This window comes from Dama dama, chromosome 18 (assembly GCF_033118175.1).
Source record: "Dama dama isolate Ldn47 chromosome 18, ASM3311817v1, whole genome shotgun sequence".
NCBI classification, from domain to species: domain Eukaryota; kingdom Metazoa; phylum Chordata; class Mammalia; order Artiodactyla; family Cervidae; genus Dama; species Dama dama.
In genome coordinates, this window is record NC_083698.1 from 84,877,020 (window position 1) to 84,900,213 (window position 23,194).

At 35.6% G+C, this 23,194-nt stretch overlaps 1 protein-coding gene across 9 annotated transcripts in view; it reads right to left on the minus strand.

Moving 5' to 3' along the window:
* Nucleotides 1-306: 306 nt before the first annotated feature.
* Nucleotides 307-23,194, minus strand: part of POT1 (protection of telomeres 1) — a 92,191-nt gene continuing 69,303 nt past the window's right edge. For all 9 annotated transcript variants that reach the window (XM_061165718.1, XM_061165719.1, XM_061165717.1 and 6 more), the window contains 8 exons: nt 21,727-21,783; nt 17,939-18,095; nt 15,620-15,825; nt 10,701-10,836; nt 6,660-6,748; nt 4,226-4,317; nt 2,552-2,657; nt 307-695 (listed from right to left, as the gene is read on the minus strand). In XM_061165718.1, coding sequence (XP_061021701.1) covers nt 583-695; nt 2,552-2,657; nt 4,226-4,317; nt 6,660-6,748; nt 10,701-10,836; nt 15,620-15,825; nt 17,939-18,095; nt 21,727-21,783 — 956 coding nt within the window. In that variant the 3' untranslated portion in view covers nt 307-582. The remainder of the gene's footprint in view (nt 696-2,551; nt 2,658-4,225; nt 4,318-6,659; nt 6,749-10,700; nt 10,837-15,619; nt 15,826-17,938; nt 18,096-21,726; nt 21,784-23,194) is intronic.

The window sequence follows — 23,194 nt, forward strand, 5'->3', positions numbered from 1 at the left end:
CATCCACATGGCTAATGTAATGCTGATGCTTTTTCTTCAGAAAGAGCAGTTCAACCAGTGATGGTGGATGGCAGAGAAATCAGTGGGTGACACATGGAAAAACCAACAGGGGGAGGGTTTTTAGGGTGCTTGTGCTCAACAGCTCAGGTGGGTCCAACCCTTTGCGACCCCATGGACTGCAGTCCCCCAAGCTCCTCTGTCCACGGAATTTTGCAGGCAAGAATACTGGAGTGGGTTGCCATTTCCTACTCCAACTGTTAGGGCAGGGTAGCAAAATAGCTTTTCTGAAAGGAGAAGAGTCAAGAGTAAGTGAAAACATAGTCCTTATTTATTTGATGTTTCTCTTTTATACCCCTCACAGCTATCATATTGGAGATTCTGAGCAACAGGAACATTTTGAACTTACAAGAAGGCATTAAGATAACACAATGCCTATTGGTCAAAAAAACAAAAAAACAACTGGCTAAAATGGAAAATAAACTACAGAATTAGATATTTCATGTGTTTTATAGCAATCTCATAGAAAATGGTAATGTTTTCTAAAAGTACAATATTTCATATGCTCTAAGCTGAATGTCAAAATTAGATAACATCATCTGCAATTGTAGTATCAAAAATCTGATAGCATATCTGCTGCTCCTTTCCACTTGTGACATTATATGACCTGATGAAGAATTCCAGCCATGGATACGCATCTACAAATCAAAAAAAGAAGTGATACTGAATCATTAAAACTAAACATGTAACTCAGTAATATGTATCTAAGCATAACACTTAACTAGTAAAATTAACATATTTAATTTAGCTTGAGAAGTAAATAAATACACTCACCAAATTTAACATCATCTGTTCTTTCAAATACACACTGACTTCATGTTACTGCTTTGCAGCAATTCTGACTAATTTGAATTTTTCCCCAATAACAAGAAAAAGTAATGATGTAGGGTTTTCAAAACATTTGATATCATAGGTAGTAATCTAAATCATTCCCAACTTTTTTTTACATTTTATTTTTGGCTGTGCTGGGTCTTTGCTGCTACTTGGGCTTTCTTCTCTAGTTACAGTGAGTGGGAGCTACTCTCCTGGCAGCGCACGGGCTTCATTACGGTGGCTTCTCTCGTTGCAGAGCACAGGCTCTAGAGCACTGGACTTCAGCAGTTGAGCCGCAGGAGTGCTAACGAGCAGGCTCAGTAGTTACAGCACACAGGCTGAGCTGCCCCGTGGCATGTGGGGTCTTCCTGGGCCAGGGCTTGAACGTGCGTCTCCTGCACTGGAAGGCAGATTCTCAACCACTGGACCACCAGACAAGTCCCTGGTGCGGACTTTCCTTTCTTTTTTCCCTGCCGAGTGCTTACTGATCTCCCCTGTTTTGCTTGTCTTGGCTGACTGTGAAGAAGCCAGCTCACCTTTACATGTGTCTAGCTGAAAGCCCTGTCAGGTACCAGGTACTCTGTCCAGGCAATATGGCAGCCACAGGTGCCATTTCTGAGCTTTGGTCATGACCCCAGCGAATCTATATATACCTTCTAGAACAGTCTGGTAATATTTCTTAGAGTTTGAATTTGAAAGACTCTTAATATAGTCCTAACTATTGGCAAGGGTCAAGCAAGACAGGCTTCTCCCACACTGTCGTTAGAACCATGAATAGGGAAAATGCTCTTGAAAAGCCATCTGGCAGTATGTATCAAAAGCCTATCACATCTATGCTTTTTGATATGACTGTTTTATTTTCAAATATCTATCCAAAAGAATTCAACAGCCAATAAAAATGAAAACTGACATCAAATAAAAGTATGTAAGTTAGACTTAGTTACGGATGTACAAAAACTCTCTCTTTTTAGAACTGTTATAAAATGCAAAGACTGATCAGGGGAAAATAAAACCTGATTTAAGACAAACTATAAAAGTTAAACTGACAACAGCTAAATTTGCTGCTGGTAAAATCTGTTACTGATGAAAAATTGTGATAAGAAGTCAAATTGCCTTAAAATGATTTAGATCTGCACATTTAAGGCAAAGAGAAATAATGGCCACCAAAGGAAGTAGGTGTAATCAGTGCAACCTGACTTGAAGACTGGCTGGTGATCAAATATTACACAGAAAACAATAAAAGCTAACAAAATATTTAGTAAAATAAAACTTATAAAATCTGAAATTAGCTAATATTGAATAAACAATTCATTAGTGAACTAAGTGAGTTTTTTATAGGAAATGTTTGTCAAAATTTCATCCCTGTTGGCTCAATTTCAACTGTTTGTATGCACAAGCAGCTTATCAAATGTGTTTGTGATCAAAACTGCCTCCCCCTGATACATTTCAAAATATATAAAAAATCTTTTTTCATTTCAGGAATTATGAGTCATACCTGTCTTATCCTTGCCACAGTCTTCATCAGTAGGTAGGTCATACAGTCTCATCAATCACTAATTTATAAATTTATATGGATTCAGATTTCAAAACTTTTTTACCTCTAAAAGTCCAGAGATTAGCCATAAGCTAAGTATTATTTCAAGAAAAAGAATGAATGGCATTAACAAATATTACTGCCTACCAATTTTTGCTCCTGGGGGACAAAACATATCCATGATCATTTCCATGTTATGCTGAAGGTTATCATTGTTTAAGACTTCTGATGCTGGAATCTGGAAGAAATTTTCCTTAAGAAAAGCATGAAGAAACAAGGAAATGATTAGAAGTTATAATCAATGTGAAATTATTTGAATATTATCTAATTAAAATCATCTAAACTATTTCACCCTATTTATATTGTAGAATTCATAAACTAGAGTGCTAAACTCTCCATTACTTTAATCTAAGGACAGCTTTGAGATACATATAAAATCAAGTTAAACTGTTTTGACATAATGATAAAAGTAGTGAGCAGAACACAGTGAAGTTTACTACTCTCTTGACAGCACATAGACTAAGCACCTACAATGTCTAAGTGCCGAGTTTAAAAGAGTATAATATATACTATATATTTATTTGTTTAACTTTTTTCTCCTTTACTATTTGTAAGATCTAGGAGGGAAAGGAGTTTGCTTGCTTTACTCACTGCCATGTTCCTATCACAAAGAATAGCACTTGGCATACAGCAGGTGCTCATTAAATATTTAATAAATGGATAAACTGATTAGACAGAAGAAAAGGTGTCCTCATCTTTATCCCAGTTTTGTTCCCAATGTGTGTAGTAAAAACCTCACTGGCCTGTGCCCTCAGTTTCTGAGAGGTAACCTCTAAAACTTTGGAACATCACGCCTCACAGATGTGTCTGCATTTGCCTGGGGAACCTGGGTCAGGTTGTGGTTTAGGGTGGAGAGTTTGGAGCATGTGGTTTTAACCTGACCACTGGAGGGGCTGAAGACTGAGATAAGTCACAGGGGCAGCCAATAATGACTACCTGATGAAGCTCCAATAAAAACTGGATACTAAGGCTCCTTTGGGCTGCTCTGGTTGGTAACACCTCACGTGGACTGCTACACATCATTACAGGGAAAGTAACACTGTCCACGACTCCACAGGAAGAGAACAAATGTTAGCTCCATGTCTGAAACTTTCCTGGATTCAGATTCATGCACCTCTTCCCTTGATGATTTTAACCTATACCCTTTAGCCATAATAAATTGTTAACAGTGAGCATAATGCACACACTAAGTTTTGTGAGTCTTTCTAGTAAATTATCAAAACTAAGAGTGGTCCTGGAGACCTCTGTACTTTCGACTGGTGTCAGAGGTAAGGGTCTTTGTCTAGGGAACCCCTCAACTTGAAATTGTTAGACATGAAGGTAGTCTTGTAGATAGCTACCAAGCTTCACATAATACAATGGATCTCCCCTTCAAAGTAATTTCATTCTTTCCAATATGAAATGTTGGAGACTTAAAAAGCCCAGTGAAATGCTAATAGATAACGCCTGAGGGTATGGCCACACCTCTGCCTCCTGTTCTTGGAGTGGAACTTCTGCATGGTATAGAGAAGGAGTCTTTCCTTAAATGCTGATTTTTCAATTTCTCACTATTCACATATTAAGATTATAGTGTCAAATCAAGAGAGTAAATACATACATAATTTAAGATTTATGTGCTTGTGTTTTATTTATTCTTCTGAGTTGCCTTAAATGTTCTCAGTAATAAGGTAAGCATGGATAAATATATTAAAATTCAAAAAAGTACTATTTTGGAAATATCTTCTAATAGTTAGAAATATCTTCACTACCTCTGTTACTTACAGAATCCATGAGGTAAGCTTCCAATACTCCCGTTCCATCATCAAGAGTAAATGTCATCACAAACACTTGTCGGAGGGGAACAATGCCCAGTGCTAATGAAGGAAAAAAGTTGAAACCATATGAATCTCCTACGTCGTTTTTCTTTGACCACACTGTGCTCCCTCCAGTGAAAGCATGGAGTCTCACAACCACTGGACCACTAAGAAGTCCCACTATGCCTTTTAATAACAGTAAAGAAAAAAGTTGTTTTGTGATATTATGTTCCTGTTAATCTTGTTTACTAAAATAATTCAAGAGATTAAAAAAAAAAAAAAAGCACTCCTTTTTGTTCCCTGATACTAATATGTTAAGCTCATTTTAGAAGGGTAATTTTGGAATATTATACTACACCTGTATAGAGACAATGACTCAAGAGCAATGGTATCTTTGTTAATTTTATTTGCAAAAATTTATGTTTTGGCTGCACTGGGTCTGCCCTGTGCATGACAGCTTTTTCTAGTTGTGAGTGGCAAGCGGGGGACACTCTCCATTGCAGTGCAGGGGCTTCTCACTGCGGGGGCTTCTCTTGTTGCGGAGCACAGGCTCTTGAGTGTGGGCTCAGTGGCCGGGGCACAAGGGCTTAGCTGCTCTGCGGCATGTGGGATCTTCCCAGACGAGGGAGGGAACCCATGTCCTTGTATTGTCCTGGATTCTTAACCACTGGACCATCAGAGAAGTCCCAGTATCTTTTTAAAAAACTAAATACTGATATAGCATTATCTTTAAAATGAGTCGATCTTCATAGAAAATATAAAAGGCAATTCAATGCATGTTAGCTTATGAAAGAGAAAATTTAAATGTCAGAATGTTCTTAAAAAAAACAGCATACAGTTCAATGGTTAGGATTTTGTAACCTGTCTCTATCCTTTGGATTTTAAGCACAGAGATCACTTATTTTTTAAAAGATAGCATCTGGTTGAATGATGCCAGAATCTGAGATTTCATAATTTGGTTAAGATGAGGAAAAAGGAAGAAATTAAAGATACTAAATCATATGAAAATGTATAGGTTAAAATGAACATCTTACTTTGTGTCTATAAATGAAAGACATTCAAGATGCTTATATAATGGAATATTGTCTTCCATCTGTGGAATTCATATTCAAATATGACTAATAAAGGGGGCAAGTAAGAAAAATAAATTAGGGCATACAGACATGAGAAAAATCACTAATAGAGAGGAACTGATTTTCAAGATTCAATAGTACTCAATAGACTGTGGGCTAAAACCAAGAAGGATGAACAGAAAACCTACTCTAAGAGACCAATAAGCAAACGAAGAACTACATTAAGTACAGGATGATGAGACCAAGCTTGAAGGACACAGCAAGAAACTCATGCAAAAGTTAACCTGGATTTTAACTGGACCACAAACAAAACATGAATTAGTAGTATCACATAGCTAAATTAAAAGAGAAAGAAAACAAAAGCAAGAATACAAACCAATATCTACACAATAAAATTTTCAGGCAAGCAGGAGCACTGTCCAATTTTAGGGAATAAAGGTTTTCTCCATATTCTGAACTGGCCAACATCTGCAGCCCTATTTCTAGCTTTGAGTATCAAACTTTGAGAAGAACATGGGTAAAATAGAATGCTTATTGAAGAGGAGAAATAAAGCAGTAAGAAACATGAGAAAATACCAAAGGAAGTGTGGATACCTGCTTGGAGAAATAAGGACTTAATGAATACTTGACAGATTACATTCAAATGCACAGTCTACTGATTTTATAGAAGAGGGAACACACGGACTCTAATTCTCTTAACAGTAGACAGAACGTGACTCATGTTGAAATTGCAGGTAAGCAGATTTTGCCCCACTGTTAAGTACTGCATCTAAAAAGTAAGATTTGTTACCTTACAATGAAAATCCCGAGGACAGAGGAGCCTGGTGGGCTGCTGTCCGTGGGGTCTCACAGAGTTGGACACAACTGAAGTGACTTAGCAATGTAAATGGGTCCCCAGTCGCTGAGAGTTTTAAGCCAAGGCTGGATGACCACAGTTAATGATGTGATATAAAAAGACTCTTATTATTCCAGCTAAAGACTTGTATTGGGTAAAAAGTTCTAATAGCTAGCTCTAAAATTCTTTTCAAACCCAAGATACCATAAACTGGAGAGATTTTTCACAAGTTGTATTTATGATTAATACTAAATTATTGAAAATTAAAATGTAGTAACTGAAAAATACTGGAAGATTCTTAAAAGTACATTTTCAGGTTTTTAAAATATTTAAATTTTTATTATGATGACTGTGAATGGTTCTGCTTAAGAAAAACTAAACTTTAGCATAACCTTTGCTCTGATTTTAAAATATCCACAAATACTAAAATATTATCAGTGAGATTATCCTATACAAAGACAGTTACAATTACAGGACAGAGAAATTTAGCTAACCTTCTGCCACAGAAGAAGGAATCCACGATGTTTTATTAACCAGGGAATTTAGATTTTTTATTGGTCTCAAACTAGAGCAGTGTTTACATCTGAAATCAATAAAAGAAAAAATAATTTATTATAAGTAATTATTACAACTCATTTAATTATTATAAATCTTTGCTGTTTAGGCATGCACAATTTAAAAAGTATATTATTAAACAAAAGAGCACTGCAATTTCTGTATTTTAATGTGCATATTACAAACAGAATTATTAAAACAAATAAACTCCTTACAATAGAAGCAATCAAAAAAGATAGTACAGTCAGAATTTACTTTGCTAAGCTGACAATGAGAAAGGTTCCAGGTGCAGGCTGTTAATTAATTTGGCCAATTTCCTTATTCGTAAAGTGAAAAACTCTAAAGACTCTTTTGATTTATGGCTCTGAGAACAATATGTAATACCCAAGACCTTAAATTTATAAATATAGCCAATAGGAGAAAGTTACTCTAACTAAAGAAGTTAGTACTAGGACATATTTAGAGAATCATAGTTTATGATGCCTAATGCTATAGTTAGGGGTTTCCCAGGTGGCAGAGTGGTAAAGAATCTGCCTGTCAATGCAGGACAGGTGGATTCAATCCCTGGGCTAGGAAGATCTTTTGGAGGAAATGCTAACCCACTCCAGTATTCTTGCCAGGATAATTCAATGGAGAGAGGAGCCTGATGGGCTACACTCCATGGAGTCGCAGAGCTGGACAAGACTGAGCAACTGGGCATGCCTGCGCAATACTATATTTATTCTTTGTAATATAAATCAGTCTAAAATCATATAATACACTTAAAATTGTACATTATCTAGTATAGATATTTTGCTTTACTAATATATAAACATTGTAAATATAAGTAATTTACTTTTTATTATATATTAATATTTAGGAGATGTTGATAAGAAAATACGCTTGAACAAAAATATAAAAATTAACATTCAAAAGGTTCATGCAGAATACTTTTCATTTGCAATCTGGGGAGGAACAGAGGGTAACTATATTAAATATTATCTCCTTCCACTCTTCAAATACACCAAAGCATCTTCTTTAACAGAAAAAGGTAACTGGGGGAGTTACCTTTAAAAATGGCCATAATATTAAACTTTAGACATTGATTAAGTATACAAATTAAAAATTAAAAAGTAACAAGCATAAATTAGAGAATTCATTACTTCCAAAGTAATGAAAGAGGAAAAAGGAGAAAAACAAGAACATTTTTATAAACTAATCCAATAGATGACTGGAGAAATAAAGTAATAACAAAAAAGGATGAAAAGGGAAACAACAATACTATGGTAAGTGTGGAGAAGGCAATGGCAACCCACTCCACTGTTCCTGCCTGGAGAATCTCATGGACAGAGGAGCCTGGCGGCTACAGTCCACGGAGTCGCAAGAGTTGGACATGACTTAGCAGCTAAACCACCACCACCACAACCAAGGGTAAAACAACATGAAATATAGTGTAGAAATAAAACCTAGATATTTCAGCAATTAACTTATTTTAAAACATCTACAAAAAACAACTAAAATCTACTGGTATTCATTTATGAGACCTACTAAAATACAACAACAAAGAAATATAAAAGCAATGGGCTGAGAATAAGGTACACCATGCAATTAATTACCAACCAAAAAAGCTGATACAGTTATAAGAATATGAAAAAAAATAAACTTTACAACAAAAAATCATGATTATAGATGAAGTTTTTACATAAGGACATACAATACACTGAATTCACCAAGAAGATGAAATGCTGAACCTGAATGAACAAGCAAAAAAGACTCAAAACATATAAAGCACACATTGACAGAATAAAATGTCACAAACTCACAATCACAGAGGACATTAACTGTAGCCTCTAAGAAGGTACTGTATAGATAAAATGACAAAGGAAAGAAGGTTTGGATACAATTAATAAGCTTGTCTAATGGACATAACTAAATACTACTAAACATTAAACACAACTGTTAGAAAATACACATTCTTTTAAAAATCTATGTAGTATGTACAAATTATGAAAAAACATATTCCTTGATAAAGCGAAGATGAATCATTATGAAATACATCAACCTATTTGGTTAAAAAGTAATTAACTAAAATATAAATAAGAATGTAGCACCTAAAATGAGTGTGTGAAAAATTTAAAATACACAGTGAAATAATTAATGGGCCAAAGAAATCATAATGGAAATTGTGAAACATTTAGAAATGATAAGAAAGATAGGACCTATCAAACCTTCGGTTAAAGCTATGGCTATTTTCTCAGGGGAAAATTATCGACTTCAATATAAATATTTAAACGTATACTAAAAAACAATGAATTAAGTGAGGCAAACATTCAATTTAAAACATTACAAAAATGGAGTACTAAGGAAACCTACAGAAAGTAAAGGAAAAAAGTAAAGAACAATAATAAACAAAATACAGACCATCAACAAAACAAAAGCTAGTTGTTGCTTTGGCAAAAAAGGCCAAGGATCAAAAAGTTGCAAATAATATGAAGTGAATTCAAGAAGAGGAAGACTTAAGCACTATGAATAATTTTATGTCAATAAACTTAGACCTGAAAAACAAACGAAATACTATTCTAGAAAACTTTCATTACTAAAATAGATTCAAGGACAAACAAATTCTTAAAAGATGTGCAACTGCTAAAAATCTGAAGCAGTGGTTTCAGTTCTATTAAAAAAGTATCATATCCAGAAATCTAAGTCAAGTTTTATAAAAACTTTAAGGTCTTGTCAAACATTTTGGTAAATATGAATATATTAATCTTGGAAAAATCTATAAAATAAAAGGAACTACAGTTAAAAAAGTAGAGGATGGACTAGAAGTTTGATGAGATGCATGTAACTGCATATAAAAGCTTACAAAAATACTTTCTACATCTCTTTGTAGAATTATTAGAATCGGCTAAACACACACAGGACTTCCCTGGTGGCTCAGATAGTACAGAATCCGCCTGCAACGCGGGAGACATGGGCTGGATCCCTGGGTCGGGAAGATCCCCCGGAGGAGGGCATGGCAGCCCACTCCAGTATCCTTGCCTGGAGAATCCCCTGGATGGAGGCGCCTGGCGGGCTGCAGTCCAGGGGGCCACAGAGTCGGACACGACTGAGCGAGTAAGCACGTGGCACAAACACACACAAGAACCAAAACAGGGGCCAACGAGTGGACAATCTGTACATGGAGTTCACAGAAGAGAAAACCTAGATAGCCAACAAGCAGGAGAGATGTTTAAACTCACCAAAGCAACATAGATACTATTTGATGCTCATCAGTCTAACAAAGTCACAAGTCAGACTAATACCAAGAACTACGTGTCAAGGAGAATCCAAGGTAAGCAAATTTTCACACATTGCTGATTCACCCACACGGCAATCCACTCCAGTATTCTTGCCTGGAGAGTTCCATAGCCAGGAATCTGGAGGGCTACAGTCCACAGGGTCACAAATGGTCAGACACAACTGAAGTAACTTAGCATGCACACACGCACGACTGAACCATAATCACTGGGAAACAGTCTGGTGTTTTCCAATAAAGCAGAAAATATTCTATAGCCCAAGGTTTCACAAAGCAGAACCCTTTGACTGTTTGATCAGGTGGAAACACAGATGCTATCTACACTGCCTCTTTCCAAACCTAGTAAGTAGCTCCTAATGTATTTTTATATCTTTTACTTTCCCACTGGCAACTCATTTATAACTTTGTGGCACAGAAATTCTGGAATTCAATTACCTAACTTTTACTAGCATGCAGCTCTGAACCTTCTCTGTAACAAGTATCGAAATTTTTAGAAAGCAAATGAATATTAGCTTTTAGGGCAGCCTTAAACCTAGCAGAGTACAGACACTCAATATACATGCTATTCAAGAAGATACATGTACCAAAAAAATCTATCACCTATAAACTGGTACTCAACCACTATCCACTGAATACAGTAGTAACAAGTGGGATAAAATAATAAACAAATAAATAAAATTAAAAATTCCCATTATTGAAAACATACCCATAGTGATGTATTTTTCCTTGTATAAGAAATGGAGCTGAAAGGTCAAGGACTTCCAGGTCTTCATGGCCAGATCTTACAGGAATTACACTATGAAACTTGTCTGAGAGTTTGCAGATTTCACTGAGTGTACCTCCTATTAAAAGGGAACAAATAAACCCTTCAAATAGTACAAATATAAAGTAGACAAACTGGGGTATTTATTGTGCAACACCTTAGGGGCAGTAAAAGACTAAAAGGATGGACAGAAAAAGACAACACATGTCATTAATTTAACACACTTATACATTTATTGTTAAAAACAGAAATTTGTAAACTTAGGATCCTATTCATTGATTAAAGAAACCACTAAGCAAAAATGCTGAGATATAAGCAAAACAAAAGGTTTGTGAAATATGAACCATCATCTTTTAAAATTTATACAAATTGCTCTTTATGCCTGAACACTTCGGTTCAAATGACCTAAAAAGAATGAAGTTGAGAATGAAAAAATGACAGGATTCCCATTATTAAGTTTGCTATATACTACTAATGTCTAGGCAAATTTACTCTTGAGTTTGAAATGAATCTTTTCAGTTTTCACTTCAGTTCAGTTCAGTCTCTCAGTTGTGTCTGACTCTGCGACCGCATGGACTGCAGCACGCCAGGCCTCCCTATCCATCACCAACTCCTGGAGTTTACTCAAACTCATGTCCACTGAGTTGGTGATGCCATACAACCATCTCATCCTCCGTCGTCCCCTTCTCCTCCTGCCCGCAATCTTTCCCAGCATCAGGGTCTTTTCCAATGAGTCAGTTCTTTGCATCAGGTGGCCAAAGTATTGGCGCTTCAGCCTCAACATCAGTCCTTCCAATGAACACTTAGGACTGATTTCCTTTAGGATGGACTGGATGGATTTCCTTGCAGTCCAAGGGACTCTCAAGAGTCTTCTCCAATACCACAGTTCAAAAGCATCAATTCTTCGGCACTCAGCTTTCTTTATAGTCCAACTCTCACATCCATACGTGACCACTGGAAAAACCATAGCCTTCACTAGATGGACCTTTGTTGGTGAAGTAATGTCTCTGCTTTTTAATATGCTATCTAGGTTGGTCATAACTTTCCTTCCAAGGAGTAAGCATCTTTTCATTTCATGGCTGCAATGACCATTTGCAGTGATTTTGGAGCCCCCAAAAATAAAGTCTGACAGTTTCCACTGTCTCCCCATCTATTTGCTCATGAATGATGGGACCGGATACCATGATCTTAGCTTTCTGAATGTTGAGCTTTAAGCCAACTTTTTCACTCTCCTCTTTCACTTTCATCAAGACGCTCTTTAGTTCTTCTTTGTTTTCTACCATAAAGGTGGTGTCATCTGCATATCTGAGGTTATTGATAATTCTCCCAGCAATCTTGATTCCAGCCTGTGCTTCCTCCAGCCCAGTATTTCTCATGATGTACTCTGCATATAAGTTAAATAAGCAGGGTGACAAGATACAGCCTTGATGGACTCCTTTTCCTATTTGGAACCAGTCTGTTGTTCCATGTCCAGTTCTAACTGTTGCTTCTTGACCTGCATACAATTTCTCAACTGGCAGATCAGTTCAGTTCAGTCGCTTGGTTGTGTCCGACTCTTTTCAACCCCATGAACCACAGCACATCAGGCATTCCTATCCATCACCAACTGCCGGAGTCTACCCAAACCCATGTCCATTGAGTCGGTGATGCCATCCAACCATCTCATCCTCTGTCATCCCCTTCTCCTTCTGCCGTCAATCTTTCCCAGCATCAGGGTCTTTTCAAATGAGTCAGCTCTTCACATGAGGTGGCCAAAGTATTGGGAGTTTCAGCTTCAACATCAGTCCTTCCAATGAATACCCAGGACTTATCTCCTTTAGGAGGCAGGTCAGGTGGTCTGGTATTCCCATCTCTCAGAATTTTCCACAGTTTATTGTAATCCACACAGTCAATGGCTTTGGCATAGTCAATAAAGCAGAAATAGATGTTTTTCTGGAATTCTCTTGCTTTTCTGATGATCCAGTGGATGTTAGCAATTTGATCTGGTTCCTCTGCCTTTTCTAAAACCAGCTGAACATATGGAAGTTCATGGTTCACAGTTCTTTTCAGTTTAACATTTAATTTAAATATAGATGTGAACAGTTCAAGTAATCGAAACTCCTGTATAGTGTTTGTACATTTTTCCTATGAAAAATCATCACACCCAAATGTTATGACAGGAAGGGCACTAAAACCATCAAGTTGGCTGAGAAGAAATAGAATGTTCAATGGCATACCATTATTAGAAGGCAGCCTTATCTCTGATTACTCAAACCTACCAGTACCTTTTCTGGTACACTTTTACTTAGACTGATAATTTTTCCTCTCCAGGGAAACAGAACAGGATTTATAAAAATAGTTCTGTGTATTTCCTAAAGTTTGTATAAAATTTGTAATGTTGAAATTCAATTGTGAGGGGGAAGTATTTCTGGTATAGCATAGTGGAGTAAAAACATTCAAAAATACACATCTCTATAATAGCAAAAATAACTATGGCAAAAATTATCAAATTCAACTTTTTCAGAACTCTATTTACGGTAAAGAAACTGCCTGCAATGTGGGAGGCCTGGGTTCAATCCCTGGGTTAGGAAGATCTCTGGGAGGAGTGCATGGCAATCCACTCCAGTATTCTTACCTGGAGAATTCCTACCACAGAGGAGCCTGGCAGGCTACAGTCCATGGGGTCACAAAGAGTCAGACAGGACTGAGTGACTAAGTACAGAAATTAACCAAAGGTTTGCAACAATTCAAGGAGTGTTCATTCAAAAAAAGTGGATAAATCTTGGTGAGAACAGCAAGCTTTGTGGCATTTTAACTTGCCCAACTCCCATACTTCTTTTCTCAGCTCTGTAATAGCAGGATCTAACTACAGTTAAGATCCTAGCCTAGGCTTGGAGTTATAATACTCAGAAATATGATAAAATAAAAATAGCCTGGCTGGCTCTAGTCCATAGGGTTGCAAATAAAGCTAGTTACACATCAGGTTTACTACTCTAGGTGTTGAAGTTACACAGATTAAAATTACATGCATTCTGACCTCAGGGAATTTTTACATTCTAATAAAGACAACTAATCTATAAACAGACAGCTAAAGCACAAATATAAGAAAAATACCCTACTAGAAGTTCATATGGTATGTAATAAGAACCACTCAAATCTGCCTGATGAATCAGAAAAATGTGTGATGCATGTAGGTGTTCATTAAATATTATATGTGAATTGCTGAATAAGGAGAATTGCTGCATTTACTTCTGAAGAAGTTTTAGAGCAGAATTTCCCAGGAAAGTGGCAATGGAATGGCAAAGAGCTACAGAGAAATACACTAGGTTTAGGATGTATGACCAGTTCAGTATGCCTAGAGGGTGGGATGGGAATTGAGGTAGGAGATGAGACTGAAAGTTGGAGGGATAACTGGTAATTAAAGACAGAAGCAGGAACTACAGGGACTTCTTTGTTAAGCTTCCTTTGGACGCTCAAGGCCAACTTGGCTAAGCACAGAATTCTGTGGGAGGCAGCAAAGCACAGAAGGACCCGAAGGCGTATTTGACATCCTCTTAGTTGGCTCTACAAGGACAGTTCTAATATAGTCTGATAGGATCATGGCTTTATTTTATTTTTAGGGCATATAAATAGTCTTACTCCATTTGTGTGTGCGTGTCTTTCTGTTTTTATGTCTATCTCCTGGTACAGGTAAAAATACTGTTAATGGAGTAAGACACCACATTTCACTCATAAAAGTGGCCAAGTCTTTTAAAGCTCTAGTATATCATAATGATGAGGGTAGGGGAACAGATAATTTCATATGCTACTAAAGCATACGCACACTACGATAACTTTCCTAGAGAGAAACTGGGTAACATTTACTTAATTCTTTGTGCTCCCATAATTATACTTCATCCAGGGGGAGATAAAGTTTATCACAGAGTTACTATGTCAAAAAACAGGAGGCAACTCAGTTTCACTAGTCATTATACTGGGAAAGACATTTATCTCTCTGTGGTTGTTTTCTCATGCATAAAATAGCTTATAATAATAGTACCAACTTCAGAGGATTATTGTGATTATTAAATCAGTTAAGATATAGAAATTAATTCGAATAGTTTCCTGTATGCTATAATGTATTAAAACAAGAAATGTTCATGAAAACACCAATGTTTATACACATATGTATTCACATATATATATAATTATTTTTTTAAAAGATTACGAATTACTTTTATAAACAGAAAAATGTCAGTAATAAAAATGATCATATTTCACTGTAATAAAGATCAGTTAATTTACAAAATGAAACTAAAGTTTTCTCTATTTCAAATTAGAAGTGGTCTTCTTTTATTATGGATTGTTATATAAATATTAGATAAAAATAAGACAAAAGTATAAAAGAAATGCAAAAATAAATCTGACTTAAAGCTTCATTCTTTTAAAATACTGTATGTCAAGTTATCTTTACTTGAGTTAGGATTCCTTCCTTGCTTTTAGCTATCAATAGATGACTTTCATTGTAATTTTTATGAAACAAGAGTGACATCCAGAGGCCAAGTCAACAGCAACTATATATAATAAACAGCTTCTTGATTATTATTTAGCTCAAAAACCACACTGGATCGCATTAAGATTGCATGCAGGACTCCAACAAGATGAACAAATGCAAACACTTGAGTTTAATGTCTAATTTCAAAATGTCATTCAGTTAAGCTTAGATATGTATATGTTTATGTATCTATTTGAATATAATTGTTACATATATTATTTGAAATTTAAAGCAATAATATTTTGACTTTATATGTCCAAGGTTGCCCCTAAAATAAATTTAACAATAATTAATCAGAGAAAGGCAGAAGAAAAAGCTGTATGTTAATAAAACAGTAAAAACATCATACCTTCTATCAAAATTAGACAGTCATTTGAAAGTGGAAGAATACCATTATTTTTCACAAAATGAATAGCTACTTTTCGTTCTCCTTGATCTTTAGTGGTCCAGACCTTCGAATTATATAAGGATGTATTTTGTAGCTTTGTATCTGGGGTTGTGCTTGCACCCTCTTGGAAAATCTTATCCAAATCAATCTCATGTGGCACTTCTTGCCTAAAATCATCAACAATGGAATAACACAAAAACAACTGGTATAAGCTTAGAAAGTCAATTTAACAAATTATCCAATTAAAAGAACATTTATATGCTTATGAACCATCTACTTATTTTAAAATATTGAGATAATTCACTCTGCAGATTAAAGGACTCATTCAATAGAAAGATATTTGATGACATTTCATGGCTAATTAGATCCATATCATAATTACATTAACAACCACCAATTTCCTTGCCTGGCTCTGTGATACCAAGATTATGTATAATTATTTCTTCACCAAACTGTTCTCCTCTGTAAGGAATGCTAAACCTCCCAGTAGGAACCCCATCTTCACTCCAGCTAAATATTCATTACCATTTAAGTAATTTCACTTTCATAGGGTACCTATTTTATAGACCAATATTGGATTCCTTTTAATGTAGAATATAATTTTTTAATATCATATGGCAAAATATGATACAGTAGAAACTGCATAATCTGGAATCAAAAGGTCTATTTCCTTTCCTGGTTCTGTCACCAATCAAGTGTGTAACTTTAGGTAAAATCTCTTAACCTTTCTAAATGTTCTGCTTTTCGGTGTTGTTTTTAATATTTATCTAATTTTACAGCTATGATTGGTCTTTGTGGCTGCACATGGGCTTTCTCCAGTTGTGATGAGTGGGGGCTACTCTTTGTTGGAGTGCACGGGCTTCTTAGGAGATTCCCTCGTGGCTCCCCTGGTAAAGAATCCGCCTGCAATGCGGGAGACCTGGGTTTGATCCCTGAGTTAGGAAGATCCCCTGGAGAAGGGAAGGGCTACCCACTCCAGTATTCTGGCCTGCAGAATTCCAGGGGTCACAAAGAGTTGGACACAACTGAGCAACTTTCACTTCACTATGGGCTTCTCACTGAGGTGGCTTCTCTTGCTGAGGAACACGGGCTCCAAGGTGCACAGGCTTCAGGAGTTGTACATGGGCTCAGCAATCGGGGCTTGTGGCCTCCAGAGTATAGGTTCAGTAGCTGTGGTACACATGCCTAGCTGCCCTCAGGCATGCGGCTACCTCCCGGACCAGGGATTGAACCAGTGTCCCTTGCAATACAAGGTGGATTCTTAACCACTGGACTACCAGGAAAGCCCCAAACCTCAACCTTTCTGAAATGTTTTCCTCATTTGTTTAAAAAGGATCATACAGGGTGGCTTTGTTTGGTAAAGTTATATAATTTTACAGAATTTTACCAACTATAATTTGATAATACTTAAAGATCTAAAATCTGTACTTATACTCTATTATTTCAAGCCCAAATAGACAGAAAACAATCCCTTGTTTTGCAGAAGGAGATCTGATGATTAAAAATCTCCACAAACAGTACTATACTTACATTTCAGAGGGGAAACCATATGTATATTAGTGTATAGAGTACACCCACAAACAACATGTCCAAATGACGATGCACATACATGTATTTGTTACATACATAGAGGGAAGAGAGTCAGGTTGCATAAATAGAGAAAGAGGGATTAAAAATAATTTTCAGAATATGTCTTGAGCCAATAATAAGTACATATATATTCTAATGTCCTATATATTTATTTACTCATTTATATAAAAATTGATGCTTAGAATAAAGATTTTCAGAAACTGAGAAATCCTCAATTACTAACAAAAGTTTAAATTATGTTCACTGTATTGTAGTTATTAAGCAGGACAGGAATATTTCCAACAAGGTTTTCTCTAACAATTAAGAATTTCAACTAACCAGAAATCTTATCGATTTAAGAATTTTACTTAATAATGGTTTACTTTCAAGATTTTTTGTTACAAATAAGAAAGTCTGTTCAAATATTTTCATAGTCTGTTACTTGTTTGCATGTATCAGAGCTACTAACTTGAATTTCAGATCTAAAAATAGCATCTACTTTTTTTTTTTTTTACTATTATGAAGAAATATCAAAAGGATTTATCTTTAAGGAATTAGTGTTTTTTCTTAAAAAGATTACAATTCTTTCAAAATACAATAGATTTAAACCATAACTGATTCACTTCCAGTACTTAAACTTATACATAAGAAAATATATATACACACATTTTATGAAATGAAAACTTTGGTTTTATTACAGAAAATACTTACAGTAAGTGACACTTAGGACAATAAAGTTTGACAGACTGAAAGAGTCTTTTGGGCTTATATGATCTCAGTTTTGCTCGGATACGATATTGTTGAGGAGCGTTTTGCTTCAAAATAGCACACAGTGGGGTTTTCTCCAAATATTGATGATCTGTAAGTACTACAAAGAATTTTTGGATTAAGTTAGATAAATCTATAAGGATATTAATGTATTCATGAGAAGAATCTCCATGAAAAAATATACAATCAAATCTAATTAAGATGTATTAACTGTCAACCTTGGTAACATTTTGCCACATCATCTCTGTCATTTTCTCAGTCTCTCCATATATATATATATGCATATATATATATATATATATATATATATATATATATATATATAAATCTTACAGATACATGACTCACATATGCATACTTCACATATTTATATATATATATATGAATCATTTGATAGTAATTTCCAAACATTATACCCCTTTATCCCTAACTACTTCAGTGTATATTTTACAAGAACAAGGAATTTCATTAACATATTATAATGCAATTTTCAACATCAAAACACTTACCAAATGATTATTACTGAATCAACAGACGTTCAAATTTCTCCAACTAGCCCCATAATGCTCCTATTTAGCATTTTATTTTCAGGTCCAGGATCTAATCCTGAACAACGCATTGTATTTATTTCTTCTGTCTCTTTGGAGTCCTTCAGTGTAGAATAGTTCCTAAGATTTTCTTTGTCTTTCAAGACACTGATATACTGAGAATTTGAGGCTGTTTATTTGGGTGTGTCTGGTTTTTATCATGATCAGATATCAGTTATGCGTTTTTGGTAGGAATACTACCATATAAGTGATACTGTGGCCCTCTCAGAGCATATGAAGAGGCACATGTATCAGTGTTTTCATTCCTGGGGATGTGAACTTTGCTCAGCTCATGAAGGTGGTGTTCAGTAGGTTTCTCCACTATAACCTTATTATTTCCCCCTCCATAATTAATAAGAAAGCATTTGATAAAATATAAATATCCCAATTTCATCAAATGCTTAGAATCCTGCTAGCTTAGGATCCACCAATGACAGGCAACTGGCAATTAATAAATTATCTTAATAAATTATCACTATCATAATTAAAAATGGTGACTTTGTGCCCTAACTTGATTATTTCTTTTATATTTATCAGCTGCCATTCTACTTAAAATAACAGTTTTCTATTCAACCTCATTTATTTGTTTTCTTCTTTATTTACTCTCCATATGGACTAATAGATTCCTACTTTACTCAAGCAGTACTATCCCATCACTAGTAATTTTAATTTTGACACTTAAATTGCACCAGATTTGACACCTGTTACCATTAACCTGGTGGACTTCTCTACTTTATGGCACAATAAGATGTTCCAGAATCATCTTACAATTCTGCTTCCCAATTCTGGAATATGCTATTTCTCCAAGAAGCCCTGATTGGGGATATTATTTATAAATTAAGATCTGAATACTAGGTGTGCTTATTGCTACTGGGTGTCATTGTTTCCATTAGAGCTGGGGCACATATGCATGTATGTTTACACCTATACTTACACATATGAGCCTGCATGTGTATGAATATATACATGAGCGAATACATATATGCAAACACACATATATATATATTTCTTTATCTGTCTCTAACACCATGAGTGCATACTAACACCTCCAATTCTAATATAATACCATAAGCTTCTTTCTTCTAGCCCTCTGCCATTTCATAGTTATACATCCTTTCTCCAATCATGAAAAACTCATGTTTTTATAATAGTATATTACAGAATTTTATTTAATACATTATGTGGAGAAATATTTTCTTAATTGTTCTATTTCACCTTAGCTGAAGTAACAGACTTCCACACAATTGCACTCATCTCACATGCTAGTAAAGTAATGCTCAAAATTCTCCAAGCCAGGCTTCAGCAATACGTGAACCATATACTTCCAGATGTTCAAGCTGGTTTTAGAAAAGGCAGAGGAACCAGAGATCAAATTGCCAACATCCGCTGGATCATCGAAAAAGCAAGAGAGTTCCAGAAAAACATCTATTTCTGCTTTATTGGTTGTGACAAAGCCTTTGACTGTGTGGATCACAATAAACTGTGGAAAATTCTGAAAGAGATGGGAATACCAGACCACCTGATCAGCCTCTTGAGAAACCTGTATGCAGGTCAGGAAGCAACAGTTAGAACTGAACATGGAACAACAGACTGGTTCCAAATAGGAAAAGGAGTATGTCAAGGCTGTATATTGTCACCCTGCTTATTTAACTTAAATGCAGAGTACATCATGAGAAACGCTGGGTGAAGCACAAGCTGGAATCAAGATGGCCGGGAGAAACATCAATAACCTCAGATATGCAGACGACACCACCCTTATGGCAGAAAGTGAAGAGGAACTAAAGAGATTCTTGATGAAAGTGAAAGAGGAGAGTGAAAAAGCTGGCTTAAAGCTCAACATTCAGAAAACTAAGATCATGGCATCCGGTCCCATCACTTCATGGCAAATAGATGGGGAAACAGTGGAAACAGTGTCAGATTTTATTTTTTTGGGTCCAAATTACTGCAGATGGTGATTGCAGCCATGAAATTAAAAGACGCTTACTCCTTGGAAGGAAAGTTATGACCAACGTAGATAGTATATTAAAAAAGCAGAGACATTACTTTGCCAACAAAGGTCCGTCTAGTCAAGGCTATAGTTTTTCCAGTGGTCATGTATGGATGTGAGAGTTGGACTGTGAAGAAAGCTGAGCGCTGAAAAATTGATTCTTTTGAAACTGTGGTGTTGGAGAAGACTCTTGAGAGTCCCCTGGACTGCAAGGAGATCCAACCAGTCCATCCTAAAGAAGATCAGCCCTGGGTGTTCATTGGAAGGACTGATGCTGAAGCTGAAACTCCAGTACTTTGGCCACTTCATGCGAAGAGTTGACTCATTGGAAAAGATCCTGATGCTGGGAGGGATTGGGGGCAGGAGGAGAAGGGGACAACAGTGGATGATATGGCTGGATGACATCACCGACTCGATGGACATGAGTTTGAGTAAACTCCGGGAGTTGGTGATAGACAGAGAGGCCTGGTGTGCTGTGATTCATGGGGTCGCAGAGAGTCGGACACGACTGAGCGACTGAACTGAACTGAACTAAAGTAACAGAAGATGGGTATGTGATGAATTGATTATCATTGCTAACATTAAAATTTTGGGGAATATTTTAAGGAGCTCCTTTTTGGGTATACCATTAAATACATAGTGTGGATTGATTAATACTAGATAAAATATTTTATACTCTCTGCTATGCAATGGGGCTTATTTTTATAAATATTCCTTACAAATTTTATAGATAAATGATATAAAAATACACACTCAATTTAAAAGCATATATCTTTATGGGTTCCATTTTATGCCACTTAGCATGAGGTAGAGGAATAAAAGATAAATATGGGTATGTTTTTGTTCTCATGGATATGTGCTCTCAACATTAGATAGTGATAAGTGAAAGTCACTCAGTCGTGTCTGACTCTTTGTGACACCATGGACTATACAGTCCATGGAATTCTCCAGGCCAGAATACTGGAGTGGGTAGCTGTTCCCTTCTCCAGGGGATCTTCCCAACCCAGGGATTGAACCCAGGTCTCCCACACTGCAGACAAATTCTTTACCATCTAAGCCACAAGGGAAGCCCAATGATGAGTTCCTTATTAAATTTAAAGACAGACTTCATTATGCTTATTATTGTGTCTCAATTTCAAAGATGAAAATGGTCTTACTTGTAGCTGAGAGTTGTTGACATCTTTCGACTTCATATAGTGATACTGATCCAGAGCCTATTAGGAAAAAGGAGAGAATTATATTTGAAAATCCATTAAAAGCTCAATGTGGCAATGAAAACTATAAAACATTACTGAGAGAAACAAGAAAACTTAAGTCAATGGAGAAATTTGTTTATGGATTCATGTCATTTGTTCATGGAATGGAAAGTTCAATATTATAAATAACTGATATTCTTCCCAAGTGATCTGTAGTTTCAATGAAATCTTAATCAAAACTGCATAGGCTTTATTATAGAAAGAGACAAGTGGATTCCATCACTTAAGTGAAAATGGCAAGGAATTTAAAATCTAAACATTCTAAATTTTTTGTTTAGAATCCTAAACAAATATTGAACTGTAGATAATGATGTTCATTCACTGAAGTGTTTGGGAGGTGTACTTATGTCTGCAAATTACTTTGAAATGCATCACAAACTAAAACAAACTGATGGATTAAAAAAGAGATAAAAGATACAGCAAAGAGAGTAAAAGGTTAACTGGAGAAACTGATGGTGGGAATACGAATGTTGACTGAACAACTGTTTCAACTTTTCTATATGTTTGCAAGTTTTTCTTATGTTGAAAAAGTAGACTGTGATGGAAATAAGGGATAAGTGGATAAAATAATAAATTTACTAAGTTTAATAAGATGACTTGACGAATGCCATCAAATACAATTTTACTTAAACAAAACAGCAAAAATAGTGACCACAGCAATACATTTTAATGATGCTTTCTAAAATGAAGAATTGAAGACTTAAAAAAAGTATTCACATTTTGCACTTATATTAGCTTACCACATTCTATTACATATAATAGTGTGTTATATTTTTATAATTTATTATATGAAACATCATATACAAATATATGGATTACTTGTTCTTCTTCAACATCACTATTAAATGGCACAAGGACCCATGGTAAGAGAAACTGCATGGACACATTAAGCTGGAAAACTATAATTTCAAAGAATCTGATTACTTAATACCTGCTATTCTGCATGAAGTGAAACAATGTAAAAGCCTGATTAGTAAACAAATAATAAGAAAATAAGAGAAAAGATGTGCAAAATTGTATTAAAACCATCTCCCACAGACTGATAAGAATAAAGATAAAGAGCCCAACAGAAAATCAGGTAAAGAGTAAGAGCAGACAATTCAAAGAAGTAAGAAGGGTCGATAAATATAAGATTTTTTAGGTTTACAAGTACTCAGGGAAACTAAATATACCTAACACCTGCCAAACTGAAAAAAGTACATATATTGTTAAAGCAATACCACTGACAGTTTGAGGAAGGGACATGCTCCCACACTGTTATTTGCATTTGAATTCTATGACATTTTGGCATATAATCTGGTGTCATCTATGAAAATAACAGGTGTTTACTCTTTGATCCTTCAACCCCACCTTTACGAATTTTAGAGAA